General features: G+C 44.5%; 1 protein-coding gene across 1 annotated transcript in view; it reads left to right on the forward strand.

Moving 5' to 3' along the window:
* Positions 1–932: 932 nt before the first annotated feature.
* GAS2L1 (growth arrest specific 2 like 1) overlaps positions 933–21326 on the forward strand; it is a 31899-nt gene continuing 11505 nt past the window's right edge. Inside the window, exons 1-5 of the mRNA XM_077296787.1 lie at positions 933–1400; positions 2736–3390; positions 5731–5838; positions 9127–9223; positions 10203–10440. Coding sequence (XP_077152902.1) covers positions 2767–3390; positions 5731–5838; positions 9127–9223; positions 10203–10440 — 1067 coding nt within the window. The 5' untranslated portion in view covers positions 933–1400; positions 2736–2766. The remainder of the gene's footprint in view (positions 1401–2735; positions 3391–5730; positions 5839–9126; positions 9224–10202; positions 10441–21326) is intronic.

Genomic DNA, 21326 nt, shown 5'->3' on the forward strand with positions numbered 1-21326 from the left:
ATTTGATTCATCTTCCTATGACCTACATGCCCATATAGACGGCTTAGGGGGGGTCGGTCCTACTGACAGATAATAAACATAGCTATACAGCAAGTACCCCCCAAATCTACAATGGGTGGCAGTGGGTACAGCGTTAGAAATGTGGGCATCATATCGTTTTCCTGACCGATGAGACCCTGTTTTTCTCGATTCTCTAATCTACAGAATAAGATGCCTATTTTTTCTATATAAAAGCAATTTTTTTTATTGAAATTATTGCACCCTTTATGTCCTATGGCCCCATTTTTGCATTGTGTATACCTGGCTGCAGAATGAGTTACCGAGGATCCGTCCGCGAGCTCTTTCTGATGGGCCCGTGGGCTAGTTTGTGACTTTGAGCCCCTCTCGGCTGGTTTAGGACCATATTAAAGCTAGAGGTGCAGCAGAGAAACAGTCTGTAGAAGCAAAACTCTGCAATATCTGTACTGAACTAAACTGCAAAAATTATAAATAAGTGCCCAGAGGTGGTGAACCGGACCCATCTATAGGAACCTCAGCCATATCCAAAGTCACTGCATTCGGCAGCAGGTTTCTATGGAAAGTGTTTGTCCAGCAGGTAAAACTGGGAAATCTACATTTATATTTTTGCAGGGCGGCACTGAAAGAGTTAACAGCTCGGCCATTACGTATTTTTTCCGCATTGGCCAAGACGTTAAAATATTTAAACTTGGGATTGAGGCCAAGGCGTCTGGAGTGTGGAGGAGCCGGGGCCGCGCCCTCCTCCGCCCGGCGGCAGCTCAGCCTTAAAGGCGCAGGATGCTGCAGCCGCTGCTCCTGCGGGTCGTCGCCGTTACCTCTGGCAATGATAGTGTTAAACATTCATGTTAACCCTTCCCTGGCCGGACAGGGATGACTCCAACGATGAGTAAATGCCGGGAAATGACCGGTTCGGTGCCCTGCGGCAGAAGTAGCGGAATCCCCCTTCTCCATGCGGTTCTCCGCCTCTCGCTCCGCTCATGAATGGACGCCCCGGGCTGCCAGGAAGTTGTAATGAAGCCCCCCTGGAGCTAAGGAGGGAGCAGGGGGTCCTCCATTACGTGCGCCATGACAGGACAGGACAGGACCAGGGATGATGCTGCTGCTGGCAGCTACCGGCAGAGGATTACAGCCGCCGATTAACCTTGTGGAAGGGCGAGGCTGTGTCTGCTCCACCGCCCTCTGTGGGCTGTCCTGCCCGGACCCAGCGCAGGGAGCCCGGATCACACAGGGGAGGAGGCTCCGCCGGGATGAAGTGGCGCTGGCGGGGACATTTCCAGGGCGAGATGAGCGCGACATTCTGTGCGTGCGACAATGAGCGGCGGCCCCCCTGTGTGCACGGGCTCTGAGGGGTGAAGAGCCGCAGGGGGAGCGGCAGACATTAGGTAAGCGGCCCTCCGTGTGCGGGGGAGGCAGCAGGTGGGGTCCTCCATGCGGTCACTGCAGGCTTGCTATGTGGACGGTGTCTCATTATATATAACCTGTGGCACCAGGAAGCCCCAGAGTGGTCCCACCATACCGTGCCCACCTGGATTGGGGCACGCCGGGGTGTACCTGGCCATTAGAGCATCAGAAAAAAAATTCAGCTTTACCTGATACAACAAGGGTCATACCCCTAACAATAAACTGCAGGGTCCTTTGTACATATGGGAATGCACTACAGTTACTATATACGGCAATGAAAACTCCTGCCATATAGATGTCAGTCGCGTCCATAGACCCCCATTCACCTGGCGGAGGGGAGCGCCAGAGGCCCCATTCACTGGGCGGAGGGGCACTCTTTAGCCTTTAGGTCCTCTTTCACTGGGCGGAGGGGTGCCCTTTAGCCTCTAGGCCCCCATTCACTGGGCGGAGGGGCACTCTTTAGCCTTTAGGTCCTCTTTCACTGGGCGGAGGGGTGCCCTTTAACCTCTAGGCCCCCATTCAACTGACGGAGGGTGGAGGAATGCCATTTCGCCTTTGGGCTTGTACACAATGGAATATCATATAGAAAAGCTCTCCGGACCACACAAAAGACCATCACAAGAAAAGGTACACTGCCTCCTGTACATGGAGCCGTCTAGGTCTGAGCCTGGGGTCGGAGGTATATGTAGTGGGTATGTACTTGGTGGAAGCCTCAAATGCTTTCTGTACTGAGACTAACTGGAGTAATTGCCACGGTAAGAACCTACTGGGTCCCTCATGGCCATCTCAACCCATGAAGTAAATGTGGACTTCTAGTTGAATGACAATCTTATGCCAGATTTCCAGTACAGAATCTGGAAATCAGTGGTGGTCCAAGATGAGGGCTTTCACATCTGAGACCTGTTGCATTTTATGGATGATTTCAACTTTAAGACTGAGGTCAATTCCAATCTGAAGATGGGTGTCCCAACATAACTTGCAGCCTAGTATGTGTCTAAGGCTTTTGGCTATAGTCAGGAGATCTGGGGTCAGTCTGGGCATTGCGGTCCGTATACACGCGTGTGACCTCAGCCTAAAGAAGAGAAGGTGCCTCTGCTCTTCATGTGGCTGTCACTGTTGTACAGAACCCTGGGTTTTGCAATGATGTAACAGATACTCATAGATCATTGTGGATAGATATATATCAGTTCTCAATTTTATAGGCTACAATTCCCCTCCCAGCTCTATAACAAGATCTTTCTGCCTTTAATGTTTGACTCCTAAAGGAAGAGGTGATGGCTCTGATAACAAGTAATCGCTGACTGTTCTCTGCCTAGGTCACATCACTGAAGAGTGGAATGAGAAGCAATGGCAGACCAAAGCCAAATCCAGTCATCTGCTTCCAAGAGCATCCGACCGTTCCGCTCCAGCGAGGAGTACCTGGAGGCCATGAAGGAGGACCTTACAGATTGGCTCAATATGCTTTATGATTTGGACATGGAAGCCGGCACGTTTCTTGAGGCTCTGGAGACCGGCTACACGTTATGTCAGCATGCTAACAATCTGAACCGACTGGCTAGAGACTTCAAAACTCAGTATCCAGATGCTGCGGCTACCATGAGGCTACCACAAAAAGAGGTGACGTTCCAAGTGAAGGGTGCCCTTCCCAGCTCATTCCTTGCCAGGGACAATGTATCAAACTTCATCGGCTGGTGCCGCAAGGAGCTTGGCATACCAGAGGTGCTGATGTTTGAGACCAATGACCTGGTGTTGAGGAAGGGGGAGAAGAGTTTTGTCTTGTGCTTGCTTGAGGTGGCCCGGAGAGGTGCGCGTTTTGGCATGCCAGCACCAACGCTGATTCAGATGGAAGAAGAGATTGAAGAAGAACTTAGCAGGGGCCGACCAAACGCAGATCAGAAAGGATACCCACGGCCTCAAATGCCTGCCAGGCCCCCTCGTACTTTATGTGATCTGAAGAACTTGGATGAATTGGTGAGCTCATGTGTGAAGGAGCTAGATAATGAGACCATTTATACATCTGTGTAATCAGTGTACACCATTGCTGTCTTTTCTCTGTCCATTTTCTTTCCAAAGCTCCCATTGATTTAGTGATAACTGCAGGATCTGATCTAGAACAGGGTGAGCCTTCTTTGAGAAAAAAGTCACAAAGAAATAAAAGAATACTCATTAGTGCTGAGAAAAAAATCATTACATGTACGGGAAAATAAAAGGATCTTGTTTCCGGCCAGGGGTGGGATTTATGGCTGGGATAACTTTTGGAACAGTCTTTGTTATCCTCCAGCGTTTATCTCTGTCAGGGCAGGCAAATCCCATAAGCCATGTAGTCAACCTGTAAGGAGATGACGGTTTAGAGAACGTGCCAAGCTGTTAAAAAATATATATATATATATATATATATATATATATATATAATAAATTTCTCATGTATATCATATACATCTAGTCCTTACACAGCCTCTCGGTCCATGGGGAAAAGCATTTACTTGAACCCTCATATTGATTTACATTGGACCATGTACTGCAAGCTTTCTCCATGGCGGTGGCAGGACGTACACCATAAAAAAAACACTGGTATTCCGTTTCAGCACTATTAAAGGTGTCGTCCATTACTTTAGAAAATGATGGCATATTCTTAGGACAAGTCATCAGTAATAGATCATTAGGGTCCAGCACCCGGGACCCCGGCTGATCAGCAGTTATCAGCTTTGGCAGATGTTTTCTGTGAGCGGAGTCGGAACCGCTCCATACAATGTTTGGTGAACATTGCAGAGAACTGCCGCTCAGCTAAGTACCCCATGTTATTACATGTACTATTACTATATGCTTAGTGCAGGGTAGATGCTCATTGTTTTTATCCTATGATTTACATATTATTTGCCAAATGATTGGCTAGACGTTGATCAAGAAGACTGGATATACAACGCATGACGTATGTCTATATAGATCTTCTTTATCTTACCAACAATTAGTGGTTAAATTGCTATGGAGCTTTTGTCTCCTGCAAACATCTTTTTATACGGCCATAATGTGGAACTTTGCACCCTGTGTGTGTTTATTCAGAAGATTGTCCACATTACTAAGTACCTGATGATGGGAGTAGTTGTAGCACAGCCAGACTTGTGTAAAGGCCACGTTTGCCATTGGTAACACAACTAATGGAGGCACCTACAAGACTTAGTCAATATATTCAGTGCGCTCGTTAAAAAGGACCTGTCACCAGGTCAAGTCTCCAGTTTTTGCCCTTATTTTATACCCGCTGTTCCTGAATATTCTGTTTTTTGCTTTGTTTTACATCCTCCATAAAGTTTGAGATATGCGTCTCTTCATTCAGTGCTAATGGGCTTTACAAGGGGACATGTCTTCAGGATGTTCTGTGAAAAGGACCCCATCTCTGGAAATGTATGGTGGGTTTATAAAAGAAAAAATGCAAAGGGGAGTAGCAAGAATTGGGGAAAAAACAAACACTTTTGACCTAGCGACAGGTCCTTTTTAAGATGTTAGCAAATAAGGAGCTTCTGGGGCGTGCAGGCTCAGGAATAGATCCTATAAGAAAAGAGTGTACATATAGACAATGCAGTAGATCTGGCTGCTGCAATACGTCCCTTAAAGAAACCTAAACTGTCTCCGCATCTGCCACGCAGACTGTCTTCAGATTGCTATGTCTTCATCCAGTCGGGTCAGTCCGTGCTTAGTAATGTCTATAAATACTGCGTGCACGTCTCCTCGGCCCGGGATCCTTTAGATTTGTCAGCTCCTCGTATGAAGAGCCGGTCTACCATTGTGCTGCGAATCAGTGACTCTAATGATAGACTGCAGACTTCTCCCACCGCCTAAGGAAGTGATGTCAGGCCAAGTCTTTCCTCACCGTACCTTTCACTTGTTTGTATATCTCCAAGGTGATGGAGACTTCCTGAGGAAAGCTTAATGGCTTTTCTTAGTTTTGACCCTGGAAAAAAAAAATCATTAAGTGATTTCTATTGCTCAGAAGTGAGTCACTTCTGGTCAGTTCATACTCCTGTATACTGAAAAGCCCATTGTGTGCCACGTTGCCCCCCCTGAGGTAATGCTGCTTATCCCAATATCATGGGCGTAACTGAGGGGAAATTGTAGAGTATACAGATCTGATGGGGATGAAATCACATCCTGAGGAGGAATGTGTACTATGTATACAGCGCCTCACATAGGTAGTGATGTGAATGTGCGGCCTGTGCGATCTCAGGCCACATTGGGATTACATGTAATCTGCTGTGTAAATGTGGCTGCCTCTTACAAGGCTCATTCTGAAGGTGAATCTTCTGGTTTGTCCTCCAGGTCCGGGAGATACTTGGCTGCTGTCAGTGTCCTTCACAGTTTCCAATGATAAAGGTGTCCGAAGGCAAATACCAGGTCGGAGACAGTAATACGCTCATATTTGTACGGGTAAGCACAGAATGTGTTCTATAAGTTGGCGTAGACTAAAACATTGCTAAATTAGGTCATATTCTTTATATTTTTTATTTAGGGCTCGTTCAGATGAGCATATTATATGGACACGTGCCATCCACATAATAATCGGACGTCACACTGACCAATGTTATTCAATAGAGCTGTACATGCAAATAAAATCTCAGCATTCACTATTTTCTTCTGTATTTTGGATGCCACATGGATAAAATATGGGCTAGGATCGCCCAAGTTTTCTGGATGAAAATCGGACGCTTTTTTTTTTTTTTTCTTCATATGCTATGAGTCCTTAATGATTGAGTTTTAAGTAATTGGCACAATTTACCTTTTCTTGGCTCATCCTTACTTTATCTTCCCATTCTGGCTTGTGAAAGTGAGTCCTAAGAGCACCTTACACATGAGCTTAATGGGACACATGGACAGAGGTGGTTTCACAGAAACCACCTCTTCCACGTTTTAATTTGGAATTCATGAGATCTGATATTTTTATCATTTTAAAGGAATCAGTCACCAGGTATTTGCTTTGTAATCCGAGAGCATCATGATAGGGGTAGACATACTGATTCCAGCAATGTGTACTGGTCTGCTTACTGTCATTTGGATACCATCAGTTTTATTTGCTGCCATTCTAACAGTACTCAGAATGCTGAGCCTTTTATAACCCTGCCCACATCTCTGATTGGCAGCTTCCTGTGTACACTGACCATAGACATTATACTGACAATCATTTGTGGGGGCGATGTTACACAGAGCAGTTGACTAGGAGGCATGAGACACCTAGTTCTGTAGTGATGATCTCCTGCTGATAAAACACTGATTGTATTGCTACAGCAACACACAGCCTAGTAAATGAGTCCTAGTAAGCCCCTAAATCGTCCTGCTCTCAGATTACATAGAAAAAAAAACCCTGCTGAACAGTCCCTTTTAATTGATAAAATATGATGTGTATTACCCAAATACTTAAAAATGTGTACAATGAAAGCGTAAGGTGTTTTGCATCCAATTTTCTTTTCTTATAAGTTGGATAGATGTGTGGCAGATTTTAACTGTTTAATTGCTATGTAAAATCCACTGCAATTCCACAAAATATAAATAGAAAATCTTTTTCCACAAAGTTAATTTTCCTTGTTCTTATGTTGCATAATATAGTCTCTGTTTCTGCAGCCACTTATTTGTTACACTCTTAACAAAGGAGTCTGGGCAGCCTTGTGTAGTGAATGGATAATATATTCAGTCTCCCTTCAGCGAGTACTGCCAATGAGACCGGCCACTGAGTAAATGTGCAACATGAGCGGGAGCCTGAATTATTTAGGAACAAGTCACCCCATACTCTCTTCCATTAGTAACCTGTGTTTTACAGAACCTGATCGTTATTTTCTCTGCATGATATTTCTAGTATGGCTAGAACACACTTTATAGTTTTTAATCACAAGTCGAAATTGAAAAGTAATTTTCTATATATTGTTGGGGTCCCTGATAAAATGAATGGTGGTTCTTCACCTCTGCTGTCTTCAACACCGTATGACTCTGGGATCCAGTTATTTTGGTGTTATTCCACGGCCAGTCCTAGTAGAAGTGTCTGGCAGCGCTCGTCTTTCTCCCTAGTATGAATAACCATGAATGCTTGTCCGAGGGTTCCCACACCATTGTGCACACACGGGACCCCTGGTGTGCATGAGATGCCGGCTTTGTGTTTCCGGTCTTGTTATTGTAATGTTATAGCCCTGCTCCTTTTTTCCTTTCATCCCTTACTAGTATACAGTGGGTATTCCCAGGCTCACCCCAAGAAAACCTCTCAAAAATGTTTCCACACTTTGACCAAAGCTGAAATCAGGTTGTCACCTCTTTTGTAAAAGTGACAGGTCTTGGGGACTATATGTATACATGTAATAAAGGAGGGAAAAAAGTCAGCTCACCCATTGGGAGATCCGATGCAAGGAAAGGAGATTCCAGCATCTAGGCCTGCATTAGAATCACACTTTATAAAGTGTGGGTTTTTTATTTATTTTATTTTATTGACGATATTGACTCTGGAATCCCCTCTCCTTTAAACTACGTATACACTGTACATTTTACTACTTGTGACCAGAACCACCAGTAGCCAGTGAGATCCTTGCAGTGGTCACCAGACAGACCCAGATATTATGGCAAAAGCCTAAATAGTGACTCCATCCCGACACAAAGAAGTAATAGTACATTTGATCTCACTTAAAAAAAAAAAAAAAAAACATACAAGTTTGGTATCATACTGACCTTTAGAATCACGCAACTATATTATTAAACAGCAAAATGGACACTAAAATCAACCCCCCCCCAAAAAAAAAAAACCTTTACAGTTGGGAAGGGGTTAAGTCAATGACCACAGCTGCTGCCAAAAAAGCCCTGAAAGTGCTGTTGGACCTAGAGAATTGTCTCCTGTACTCACTGGATATGTTGCTGGGCCATGTGGTACTCCTGCCAACTAGTTTTAGTTATTGGTCAGTCATCCTGTTTAGAAGGAACCTGTTCTTTTCTGTTTAAAGGGAATCGATCACGATGTTTTTGCCACCTAATCAAACAGCAGCATCATGTAGAGCCAGACCCTTATTCCAGCGATGTCACTTACTGGGCTGCTTGCTGCAGTTTTGATAACGCTCCTATTGATAAAACATTCAAGATTTCTTTATAATCCCACTACTGGCAGCTTTCTGCCTATGCACTGCTTACATAGAAAGCTGTCAGAGGTGTGGGCGGGGTAATACAGAGCTCAGCATTCAAGAGTCTAGCAACTCTGCAGCAGAGAAAACTGCATCAAACAGCCTAGTAAGTGACACATCGCTGGAATCCAGTTCTCTGGCCATGCATCATGCCGCTCTCAGATGGGGTAGTGAAAAACCTAGTGATGGGTTCCCTTTATAGAGGACCATCCTGACTTGTTTCAGTAAAAACTTGCATTTCCTAAGAACAATTCCAGGGCATTTTTTTTTCGCATATCTCAACATTGTGCTGTTCTTCTGTTATTCCTTTGGAATATTTATGAAACAATGTGACAGCTAGGTGTTGCCAAAGAGGTGTGTCCATGAGCAATGGCCTAGTCCGCACTGATTGGACGGTGTCGGCGTGATAGGGACCCAACCTCGACTGGTAGCACCAAGGTGTTAATTTATATAAAATATAAGTTAATAACGGAGCGACAGCGCATCATTGAGTCCTACCAAGCAGCGCTCCACAATTGCTGTTTTATATGTGGGAGCAGCACGAAATAAACCACTTCACGTCTCGCAGGTTCTTCGGAGTCATGTTATGGTTCGTGTTGGCGGGGGATGGGATACGCTGGAGCATTACCTGGACAAGCATGATCCCTGCAGATGCCAGTTTGCTTGTAAGTATATACTGCTCTATGCAAATGTCATTCAAAGGGTCGCTCTAAATTTTTTTTTTTTTTTTTTTTAAATCAATTGATTCACCTCAGTTAAAGGGAAACTGTCACCTGAATTTGGAGGGAACAATCTTTAGCCATAGGGGCGGGGTTTTCGGGTGTTTGATTCACCCTTTCCTTACCCGCTGGCTGCATGCTGGCTGCATGCTGGCTGCAATATTGGATTGAAGTTCATTCTCTGTCCTCCATAGTACATGCCTGCACAAGGCAATCTTGCCTTACGCAGGCGTGTACTATGGAGGACAGAGAATGAACTTCAATCCCATATTGCAACCAGCGGGTAAGGAAAGGGTGAATCAAACACCCGAGAACCCCGCCCCTATGGCTAAAGATTGTTCCCTCCAAATTCAGGTGACAGTGTCCCTTTAAGGATATTGCAATTACTAAATAAATTATATGTGTAGTTCCCAGGATGGGTGTTCCTACCGTTCTTTTCATAGTTTGTGTAGTATTCATTCTCTTTGTAGGCAGCTGTCTGCTGTGATTTGTAATGTTCAGTTTCTCATAGACTTCTATGAACAGCACTGAGGTGATGGGAGCCGATCGTATTCCAGTTGTTCACCTTTGTGATGTGTGGTGTACCTTATCGCTTGTGGGCCACACTGCGAAATCTCCAAAAGCCCCCCAACTATCACAAGTCTTTAATAATCTTTTCCTATGGGGCGACTGGACCGTTTGGACCTCTTTAGTCTTCAGGGCCCAGTTGGGATTGCAACCCCTGCACCTACTGGTTACTCGATGTATTGGCTGCTGCTAGGATAACGTAGACAGATATAAAAGCCGTCCAAATGTTGACCCCATGCGCTATAAATAATGGCAGGTAACTAGGCTTGATATATGTAAGAAATGGGGATATCCTGCTATTAGTTGTGAATTTATTTAATGTAATGTATTTCTATTAACTCTTATTACCTATCCTCAGCCCATCGCGCTCCAGCTTCGCGCCCGATAACATTTTCCCCCCAACGTGGCGCTAACCTCACAGTCCCCGGCACCTCCAGCCCTTCCCGAGGACGTTATTCTGAGGGCTTGCCCAGAAATGTTCCGAACCCGGAACCAAGCACTCCACGGCGATCCGTTCCAGGCCCGTCCGCATCTCTGAACAGCACCTCAAAGGCGGCAGTGTCTCAGAAAGATCGCCCTGGAATTAACTCATTCAGGTATGAGGCGTTGCTCATATGCTCGGTAATTCACTTGCATTCATTGTGTACAATAATGGTAAAGTTTGCCTGCTAAACTTAAAGGGGTTGTCCACTACTTGGGCAAACGCTTCTCAATCAACACTAACACTTCTCCAGTGTCGGCACTGGCTCTCCCGGGAATCAATACTAACACTTCTCCGGTGTCGGCACTGGCTCTCCCGGGAATGGCGTGGCATAATGTTACACTACACAGACAACCCTTTAGTCACCAAGGGTATATTACATGAAGCCTAAAAATGGAGTGATCTTTGGTTTCCAATGAACTAGTCCAAACACGTGACCTGAATCCAGATATGTGGTTTGGAGTATTCTGCTGGATGAGTTCAGCATTTGGCAGTCATCAATTCTAGATAAACAAGTAAATATGACGTATGGCCAAAATAAACTGGATAATTTACCGTTCGCTGATGATCGATCTCTGCTTTCTCATTGTGGAACATGACATGTAGCAGCAGTGATATAGAAAAATACTACGAATGCAAACACATTGAAGGAAAGCTGCTAAATCCTTACTGATTTCTTGCACATCACAGAAAGCAATTTACCGTTGTGGGACTACACAGCCGTCTGTCCTGACACCTACCTGCTTACCTCTTATGTATGGGGCAGTGTTGCTACACGTTTGTGTTTTGAATCTATCCTTATTTCTTTTCTTGTAAGAACAAGAACACTGTGCTCATGACAGAATCACTTCCTCAAAGAACGCAGCCTGGGGTTACCCTAAACTCACAGTTTGTGTAAGGAAGGTGTAAAACATTTCCAACATGGAACACAATAATAATGTTTGTGAAACGCTGCAGATCATGATGGCGCTGTGTAACCAAGCATAGATTAATAAACACGATTGTACATATGATATATACAAATTTCAGGCTGCAATCCAAATTGGCAGACCATTTTTTTTTTCTAATATTTTTACAAGGCTGGACGTTGGCATTGTCATGCTGGTGTAGGAAAGTGCCTTCCCCAAAACTGTAGCTCACCTTTGTTTACATTGTCATTGCATTCCGATTAATTGTCACCATTATTAGGAGTCAAGCGCAGCCTCCGCCTTAAAAACCCAGAGGGGCATATTTATCAATAATGTAGTCCTTGCACTGAGTAAATGTAAGTGCACCAGATTTATCAGATAGTTTGTGCTGTTAAATCTGAACAGTCTTAAAATTAGGCCATGTTCACACATTCAGTATTTTACACACATTCAGAGTGGAACAATCAGAGGAAAAGTATAATAGAAACACGTCACCACTTCTGTGTTTATCACCCACTGCTGGGTTTGGCTTACAAATACTCAGGTAAAATTCTGAATGTGTGATCATGGCCTTAGACAGATTTATTAAATCACCTATCTCTTGGCTTGCTTAGTACTAGTCCATGAGCCGGGCCAGATATCGGTACCACCCGGAGTGACTAATTTTCTTTGGTATTTTTAGGTAGATGCATGTCTGTAGTTTATTTTTTGATATGATAGCCCTTACATATACGTAGCTTATTAACCCCTTCAGCCCTAGGCCTATTTGTACCCAAGTGCCTAAGCCAATCTGACCTGTGCCACTTCATGGGCTAATAACTTTGGAACGCTTTCACCTATCCAAGCCATTCTGAGATTGTTTTCTCGTGACATATTGTACTTCACGTCAGTGCTAAATGGGAGTCAATATATTTTACCTTTCTATATAAAAAAATGCTAAATATTCGGAAATTTTGGAAAAATCGGCAATTTTTTAACTTTGAAATTCTCTGCTTTTTACAAAAATACTGATACCCCCCATAATAGTTATTAATTTACACTCCCCACATGTTTACTTCATATTGGCATCATTTTGAAAATGAAACCTTATTGTTTTACGACGTAATAGGGCTTATAGTTTTATGCGCAATTTTTCACATTTACAGCAAAACCCACTTTTCAAAGGACCAAGTCACTTCTGAAGTCACTTTAAGGGGCTTACATAACAGAAACCACCCATAAATTACCCCATTTTGCAAACTACACCCCTCAAGCTGTTCAAAACTCATTTTTAAAAACTGTTAACCCTTTAGGTGTTCCACAGGAATTTTAGCAGAATGAAGGCGAAATTTCAAAATTTCATTTTTTTTCCAGATATTACATTGTAATCCAATTTTACCTGCAACCTAGCAAGGGTTAACGGCAAACCCAAACTTGGTTACCCTAATTCTGCAGTTTATAGAAACACCCCACATGTACTCGTAAACTAAAGTATGGGCACACAGCACAGCTCAACACGGAAGGAGCGCTATGTGGTTTTTGGGTGGCGGATTCACTGGAAGAAATCTAGGGGGCCATGTCACATTTGAAGGCTGCCTGAGGTACCCCCACAGTGGAAACCCCAAAAAGTGACCCTATTTTGGAAACTACACCCCCAAGGAATCTTTTAGGGGGTATAGTGACCACTTTGACCCAACCAGTGTTTCACAGTAGTTGGAAACACTTGGTTGAGAAAATGGAAAAAGTGCATTTTTTACATGAAGGTGTCATTTTAGGCTCATTTTTTTATTTTTAAGAGGTGTACCAGCAAAAAATGCACCCCACTATTTGTTCACCAATCTCTCCCGAACACAACAACACCCGATATGTTGTCGTACACTGCAGTATTGGGGAACGGCAGGCCTCGGAAGGGAAGGAGCGCCAAATGACTTTTGGAGTGCAAATTTTACTGGAAGAAATCTAGGGGGCTATGTCACATTTGAAGACACCCTGAGGTGCCCCAACACACGCACACACACTGACACATACACGTTCTGTGCTGAACAGGACTCTCCGGTCTTCTCTGCAGTTGGACTGGGTTCAACATAAAAATCCGCAGCGACATTGTAGTGGCCCAGGACACTGTAAGCTACCTGCCCACTATCAATGCTCCTGCAACAGCCATGTCCACTGTGAATGAAGTCTTGGAGCAAACACATGCCATCATGCAGACCCTGAAGCTTAACAGAATTGTGTGTGTGTTTGATCAAGCACTCTATGCCAAAGCTGCCGAGGTTATCTGGAAACAGAAGTTCAAGAACATTATAATTAGAATGGGTGTCTTCCACACAATCTGTAATCTCCTCTCTATCATAGGGAACAGATTTCAGGATGCAGGCCTTAGAGATCTGTGTGTTGAATCCGGTGTAATCGCTGAAGGATCAGTGTCTGGAGTGATGGACGGCCGGAGGTACAACAGAGCAGTGAGACTACACAAGCTGGTCTATGAAGCACTTATGAGGCTTGCATGGAAAAACTTCCTTCCATGGCTAGAAGAAAACCATGCAAGGGACCTTCACCATCTGGATGAAACACTGAAGAACATCACAAACTTTCGCATCAGTGTGTCGCAGGGATCCTTCGAAAAGCTCTTGGATAATGAATCTTGCACACTTACCCTGAAGCTCTTTCAAGTTTATCTTGAGACCCTCAGAAATGAACAACTCTCAGCATTCTGGATGTCATACTTGGACATGGTCGAGACCATGCTGGCCCTGGTTCGAGCTTCAAGAGAAGGCAACTGGATGCTTCACCTAGGAGCAATCCGACAGATGATACCATGGTGTTTTGCCTATGACAAGGTCAACTATGCCCGATACCTAACCTATTACTATGCCACAATGTCTCGGCTGCCCATAGAACACCCAGAGGTCCATGAATACTTCATGCAAGGTGGCTTTTCGGTCCAGATCGGTAGCAAGAATCCTTTTGGACGAATTCCTGTGGACCAGACCATTGAAGAGACAATCAACAAAGACACCCAGACACCAGGGGGCACAAAAGGCTTCAGCCTCAAAGTTGGAGCTGTTTCCAGGTTCTACCTGACATCAGAGTACCGCAGTATGTACTTGAGGCAGCTGAGGGCCCTGGTAGGCTAACAATATACTGACTTCAGCCATTCAGACCTACAGGTGTCTAGGATTAGAAGAGATGAAGCCGATGTCCAATCTTTCGTTCAACTGCTGGAGACAGGTTGGGTGAACCCCTTCAACAAAGAGCATAATGGTGAACTTATCAGTTTGTCAACAGCGACTGTAGCACCACCAGATGTAGCCAAAGACCTTCAAGGGGCATACAGTATAGGAGAGGATGCATATCAAACATTCAAGGATGAGCGTTTGGGTACCGATAAGCCAACTACATTGTTTCATGACAAGATGACGAAGAACAAACTTAAAACGTTCTCTAACATCCAAATGAAGACACGCAGACAAGGTCTTGGCAAGGAGGTAATTTTGAAGGCTGACAGAAACCTATTTGGCCAGATGATACTTGTAGCTGAGAACAGAAAGCTACAAATGAGTGATGTCTTGACTCATCCCCTGGGTCCATTGCCATGGGCACTTGCCAATGGTGATGGGTCTATCCGCAAGACCAACAAGGCTGCCCTCGCAAGGGAGTTGGAGAGGAATGCTCGTCCTGCAGAAGTGATCCCCGAGCCCTCTGCAACCATCATTGATGGGATGAGCCTGGTTCAGAAACTGAAGGGAAACAATGCAACATTTGGCCAGCTAGCAGGCACAGCAATGAGTCGCGCTATCCATGAGGGTGCTAAGAGCAAGCGCATTGATATTGTCTTTGACGTCTACAAGGAGACATCCATCAAAGATACAGAAAGAGTCAACAGATATGAAGGCACAGGGATCCATTTCAAGAACATTCAACATGGGCACAACATCCAGCAGTGGAAAAAGCTTCTAAGTAGTTCCTCCAACAAGGCAAGTCTCATAAAGTTTCTGGTAGAAGAATGGAAGGCGAAACACCACAGGGAGAAGCTTGAGGAGAAGGAGCTGTATGTCACATGTGAGCAGCTCTGCTTTAAGATCACCAAAGAACAGTGGGAAGAGGCTGCTGACCTTAAGTCAAATCAAGAAGAAGCAGACACACGCCTCCTTCTCCATGCTCTTCATGCAGCAGAATCTGGTTACAAGTCGGTCATCATCACTTCGGAGGATACTGATGTCATGGTCCTGTGTCTGGGCATGTGCCACAAAATCCCATCCCACCTGTTCCAGAAATGCGGTACACAGAACCGGACAAGATTCCTGGATATCACCACTCTGAGCCGAACATTGGGAGGCAGCGTATGTGATTCATTGATTGGTATGCATGCATTTACAGGCTGTGACACCGTCAGTGCATTCGCTGGCCGTGGGAAGATGACGACACTCAAGCAGTTGAAGATGAACAAGACATACCAGGATGCCTTTCAGGAAGTTGGTCGTTCATGGGAAGTGTCTACCGAACTTTTTGAGAAGTTACAGGAAATCACCTGCCACATGTACCTGCCAACTACCCAAACAACTGAGGTAAACAGGCTCCGTTATCAGCTGTTCTGTGCCAGACGTGGAGTGGTAGAGTCAAGTCAACTCCCTCCTTGCCAGGACTGCCTTTTCATGCATGCACTGCGTGCAAACTACCAGGCTGCGATCTGGAGGAGAAGTCTGCAGAGCCAGCCATGGGTTGCAAACCCAACAGACTGCGGTTGGATGATAGATAACGACGGAAAGCTTGTTGTCAAGTGGATGCAAGGGGCACCAGCACCAGAAGCTATTATACAGCTACTGTCCTGCAAGTGTGTGCGGTCATGTGAACTTCCTCAGTGTACTTGCCTCAGCAATGGCCTGAAGTGCACAGACATGTGCAGATTACAGACATGCCAGAACAAGGGTACTGAAGACGAGCCAGTAGAACAACAGTCAGATTCAGAGTCCGATGTTGAAGATATTATGGAGTAACATATATATATATATATATATATATATATATATATATATATATATATGCACATGACATGTTCAGTGTGTATTTACATAACTTGGATTAAATTTTGTTACAAATACTACATCTAGTCACTCCGGGTGGTACCGATATCGTCATATTTGGTTCTTGGCTCATGCTAAAATTCCTGTGGAACACCTAAAGGGTTAACAGTTTTTAAAAATGAGTTTTGAACAGCTTGAGGGGTGTAGTTTGCAAAATGGGGTAATTTATGGGTGGTTTCTGTTATGTAAGCCCCTTAAAGTGACTTCAGAAGTGACTTGGTCCTTTGAAAAGTGGGTTTTGCTGTAAATGTGAAAAATTGCGCATAAAACTATAAGCCCTATTACGTCGTAAAACAATAAGGTTTCATTTTCAAAATGATGCCAATATGAAGTAAACATGTGGGGAGTGTAAATTAATAACTATTATGGGGGGTATCAGTATTTTTGTAAAAAGCAGAGAATTTCAAAGTTAAAAAATTGCCGATTTTTCCAAAATTTCCGAATATTTAGCATTTTTTTATATAGAAAGGTAAAATATATTGACTCCCATTTAGCACTGACGTGAAGTACAATATGTCACGAGAAAACAATCTCAGAATGGCTTGGATAGGTGAAAGCGTTCCAAAGTTATTAGCCCATGAAGTGGCACAGGTCAGATTGGCTTAGGCACTTGGGTACAAATAGGCCTAGGGCTGAAGGGGTTAATAAGCTACGTATATGTAAGGGCTATCATATCAAAAAATAAACTACAGACATGCATCTACCTAAAAATACCAAAGAGAATTAGTCACTCCGCTTGGTACCGATATCGTCAAATTTGGTTCTTGGCTCATGGACTATACCAGAAATTTGCATTTAGAGAATTTTTTTTTTTTTGACAAGGCCAATCCTCACTGTCAGATAAGGCACAATGAGTGTCTAAATCTCATAATAAATATGGTGCAAGGCAGGAAATAAAGGGTTTGGGGGTATTTTTTTGACGCAAGTTGTTCAAGAATTCCTTTCCTGTTTAGTTTGCTAGATATATTTTGCAGTTCCTGTTGTCTTTATAGCTATATTTAAGTCCAACCAAAGCTATACGTTGTACAAAATGTTGGAGAATGGAAAGATAATATAATAATTGTACAGCAAATGAAGACAATAGTTTATTCGGACTCTCATGACAGCACCACGAGAGAGGGGTCTGCCCCTTAGGAACAGGAAACCCACAGATACAAAAGGGCTGCCCCTCTCCCACATATCAGTTGGTTTCCTGTTCCTAGAGGGACTGGATCCTACAGAATTTTCAAAAGGATCCCAGGCCGGCCGACCGACTCAGGTAGCGGGGGGGGGTCTCCCACCTCGGCCGGTGCGGAGATCCTGGAGATGTCACGGTAGTCCTGGCAGGGCTGCACGGCGGTGACATTCTCAGCAGGGAGCGGTCGCCGGTGGTGTACTGTCTCCAAGTCCAGCGTGGTGGTAAGTATGTCCCCTGGGGTCTCCTCCTTCCGGTGGGATGGTGCGGCTGGGGGCGCTGTTGGTGCGGCGGCATCTTTGGTGGCGCCACCCGGTGTGCTGCGGGTTAGCCGGGGGTCCCACGCTGCTCTGAGCACTGACAGGAAGCGCTACGGGCCGGGGTGATGTCGGGGGCGGAGCCGGCAGTTACTTCCGGGTTTTGAGGTCCCGCGCATGCGCGGTGTATCCAAGATGGCAGCGCCCACCGGCAATTGCACGCTGCTCGTTATCAGACCCCGGGGACGACCTCCTGCACCTGGCAGACAGCATATCAGGGGAGCGCTCGGCATGTCTGCTGACCGGAGGAGGGGTTATATGAACGGACTCCAGATCTGAGTTCCTTGCTTCTGACCTCAAACCGTGAGCATGGAGAGTGATCATGAACAGCAGCCTCAGCTGCTGGACGAGATGTCTTAGAAGCCCAAAGGAAAGCAGCATGACAGAAGGAGTAGTGAATCTGGCCTCAAAATCTCCTCCAGACAGGGGTCGGGAGCATCAGCCAGGAAGAATCCCCCTCGTATTCCGGTACCTCTCTCTTTGGGCAGCCACTGGTAAGTGATCTCCGAGAAAGTTCACCCAGTGACGTGATTCCCCTCATATGTTTTGTAGGGGAAGAAATGCGTCAGTAAGGCGAAACATAGAGAATGTGCTATCTGTGGAGTTCCCTTACCTGATTCGTGCCCTAAAAAACTATGTGCCCGCTGTATCCAGCAGACGGTGAGGTCTCCAGAAGGGGGAGGGGGTGAGAGCTTACATCTGCATAGATTAGATTGCCTTACTTGCCCCTTCAGGTAGCGGAAGAATCCCTTACTATGGCAACAACCATGAAAGTGATGGTCAGGATGGAACTTAAACAATCCATAAAGTGCCTATCTCAAGCAGGAAGCTCTAAATACAAAGCACCGTTGATCTCGGATTCTTCAGCGGATGGGGATGAAGTTTTCTGCGGTTCAGCTGCATCGTCCTCTTCCTCAGATGAAGACACTGCTCGCTTTTGTCTACCCCTTGAAAGGATAGATAAGTTAGTTAAAGCGGTCAGAGGGACAATGGAACCCAAACCTCAGCTATCCAAAGAGGAGATTATGTTTAGTGGATTGGAGCAAAAGAAGCATAGAGTTTTTCCGCTAAATGAAAAAATTCAAGAACTTATTAATAGGGAATGGAAGAAGCCTGAGAAAAAAGGTTCCTTACCACCAGCACAGAAACGCAGGTATCCCTTTGATGACCCAGCAGTCAGCAATTGGGAAAAGGCCCCTAAATTAGATGTGGCAATAGCCAAGGTGGCGAAACGGGCATCTTCCCTTTGAGGATATGGGAACCCTTAAGGACCCCCTTGACAGGAAGGCGGACACTTTTCTAAAGGGTACCTGGGAAATGGCGGCCGGTTCCTTAAGACCTGCGGTGGCTTCAACCTGTACAGCCAGGTCAATGATGGTTTGGCTGGACCAATTAGAGACCCAGTTGAAGGAGGGGGCTTCTAGAGACTCTATTCTAACTGCTTTACCAGTGATTCAGGAGGCGGCTGCCTTCTTGTCAGACGCTTCCTTTGACTCTGTTAAAATGGCGGCTAGAGCATCAGGACTCTCTAATGCGGCTAGAAGAGCCCTGTGGTTAAAATGCTGGCCGGGAGATATACAGACGAGGTCAAAGCTCTGTGCCATTCCTTGTAAGGGAGAATATTTATTTGGTCCCACCTTGGACGAAATCCTAGAAAAAGCGGGAGACGACAAAAAAAAGTTTCCTAATCTATTTGGGTCCTATCGTCGTCCCTTCAATAAGAAGAGATTTGGTCGGGGAAGGAAGCGTGCCTTTTCACCCGTTAGAGATCGGTCTAGATGGTATGATAGACGTAGAAGAGGTACAGGATATATGTTCCGTCGTTCCTCAAAGGAGAGAAAGAAAGAAGACAAATGACTAGGAATCCCGGTGGGGGGTAGATTATTACATTTCTGTTCAGAATAGTCAGAGATCACAAATAGTGTTTGGGTACAAAACACTATATCTCGGGGTCTCACACTTGAACTTATCCGTACCCCACGGGATAGTTTTAAATTGACTCCGTTACGCTCTTCTCCCCTGGAACAGTCGGCTTTAGAAGAGGTGTTGTCTCTTTGTTCTAAAAAAGTCCTTATAGAGGTTCCGAAATCTGATAAAGGAAAGGGATTTTATTCTCCCCTGTTTCTTATTCAGAAGCCTGATAAAACTTATAGGACCATCATAAATCTTAGACACCTTAATAGTTACCTGGTCAAACATACCTTCAAGATGGAATCTATCAATTCAACAATAAAGATGCTGTTCAAAAATTGTTTCATGGTAGTAGTCAATTTAAAAGATGCCTATTATCATGTGCCCATTCATGAAGATTTTCAACAGTTCCAAAGGTAGCAGTATTAATGGGGGGAGTAGTTGCTACAAAGGAGACACTAGAAGGAGTAATTACCAATAATGCAAATTTTGTTAAATCTTAAATAGTACTGACATAAAATATAAATCATCTAAAGATAATCACAGAGAGTACAAAACAGGTGGTGCAACCACCTATAAACCGGTAACAGCAGAATGAGAAATGCAGCATAACGACAGGACCAAAACAGGTCCAGATCGCACCATGAAATAGCAATATACACAGGGTGCAATACCACAGGAGAGGGACCTGAATAGATCCCTTATATAGGGTAAATAATAGAATTATGAATGAACAATAGTAGTGAGCCCTATTAGGGTAAATCTACACTCATGTGCTGGAGCGGCTGAGAAAAGTGCTGCCACGACCCTATTATTGCACATATCCCACTGGCCCAAATACTACCAAAAGTGGTCCCAAAGATATGGTAAACACATGATACCTGCGGTCATGGTGTTCCTTACGACGGGACCAGATCCAGGCCACCATGACCGCAGGTATCACCTGTTTTGTACTCTCTGTGATTATCTTTAGATGATTTATATTTTGTCAGTACTATTTAAGATTTAATAAAATTTGCATTATTGGTAATTACTCCTTCTAGTGTCTCCTTTGTAGCAATTATGTGTCAGTGAAGGTATTACCCTCTTAAGGTGTTTTTTCTTTATTTTCATATGAGGTGTTCTCTATCAGTATATATTAATGGGGGGAGTAGTTCACCATTTTCAGTACAGAGCACTTCCCTTCAATATAACTTCTGCCCCTAGAGTATTTACGAAAATAATTGCGTAGGTTATGGCACATTTACGGGAATCTAATATTCTTATTGTTCCCTACCCTGATGATTTCCTCATAGCAGGGAATTCAATGGAGCACTGTTTTTCACAATTAAAAATAACTAGAGTTAAATTGGAACACCTGGGTTGGATAATTAATTGAGAAATCCCGCTTGCAGCCCCTAAAAATTCAAAAGTTCTTAGGTTTATTATTAGATTCAGCCACACAAGTGTCTTCTCCCTATAGAGAAATTAGATCAAATTCAGCATCAGGTGTTAAGGGCAATCAATACACCCTCTATGACCCTTCGACGAGCTTTGTCGCTGCTAGGGTCCCTCACGTCATGCATCCCAGCGGTCAGATGGGCTCAATTTCATACTAGACCCCTACAGAAAGATGTGTTGATTAATAA

Source organism: Ranitomeya variabilis, chromosome 1 (genome assembly GCF_051348905.1).
Source record: "Ranitomeya variabilis isolate aRanVar5 chromosome 1, aRanVar5.hap1, whole genome shotgun sequence".
NCBI classification, from domain to species: domain Eukaryota; kingdom Metazoa; phylum Chordata; class Amphibia; order Anura; family Dendrobatidae; genus Ranitomeya; species Ranitomeya variabilis.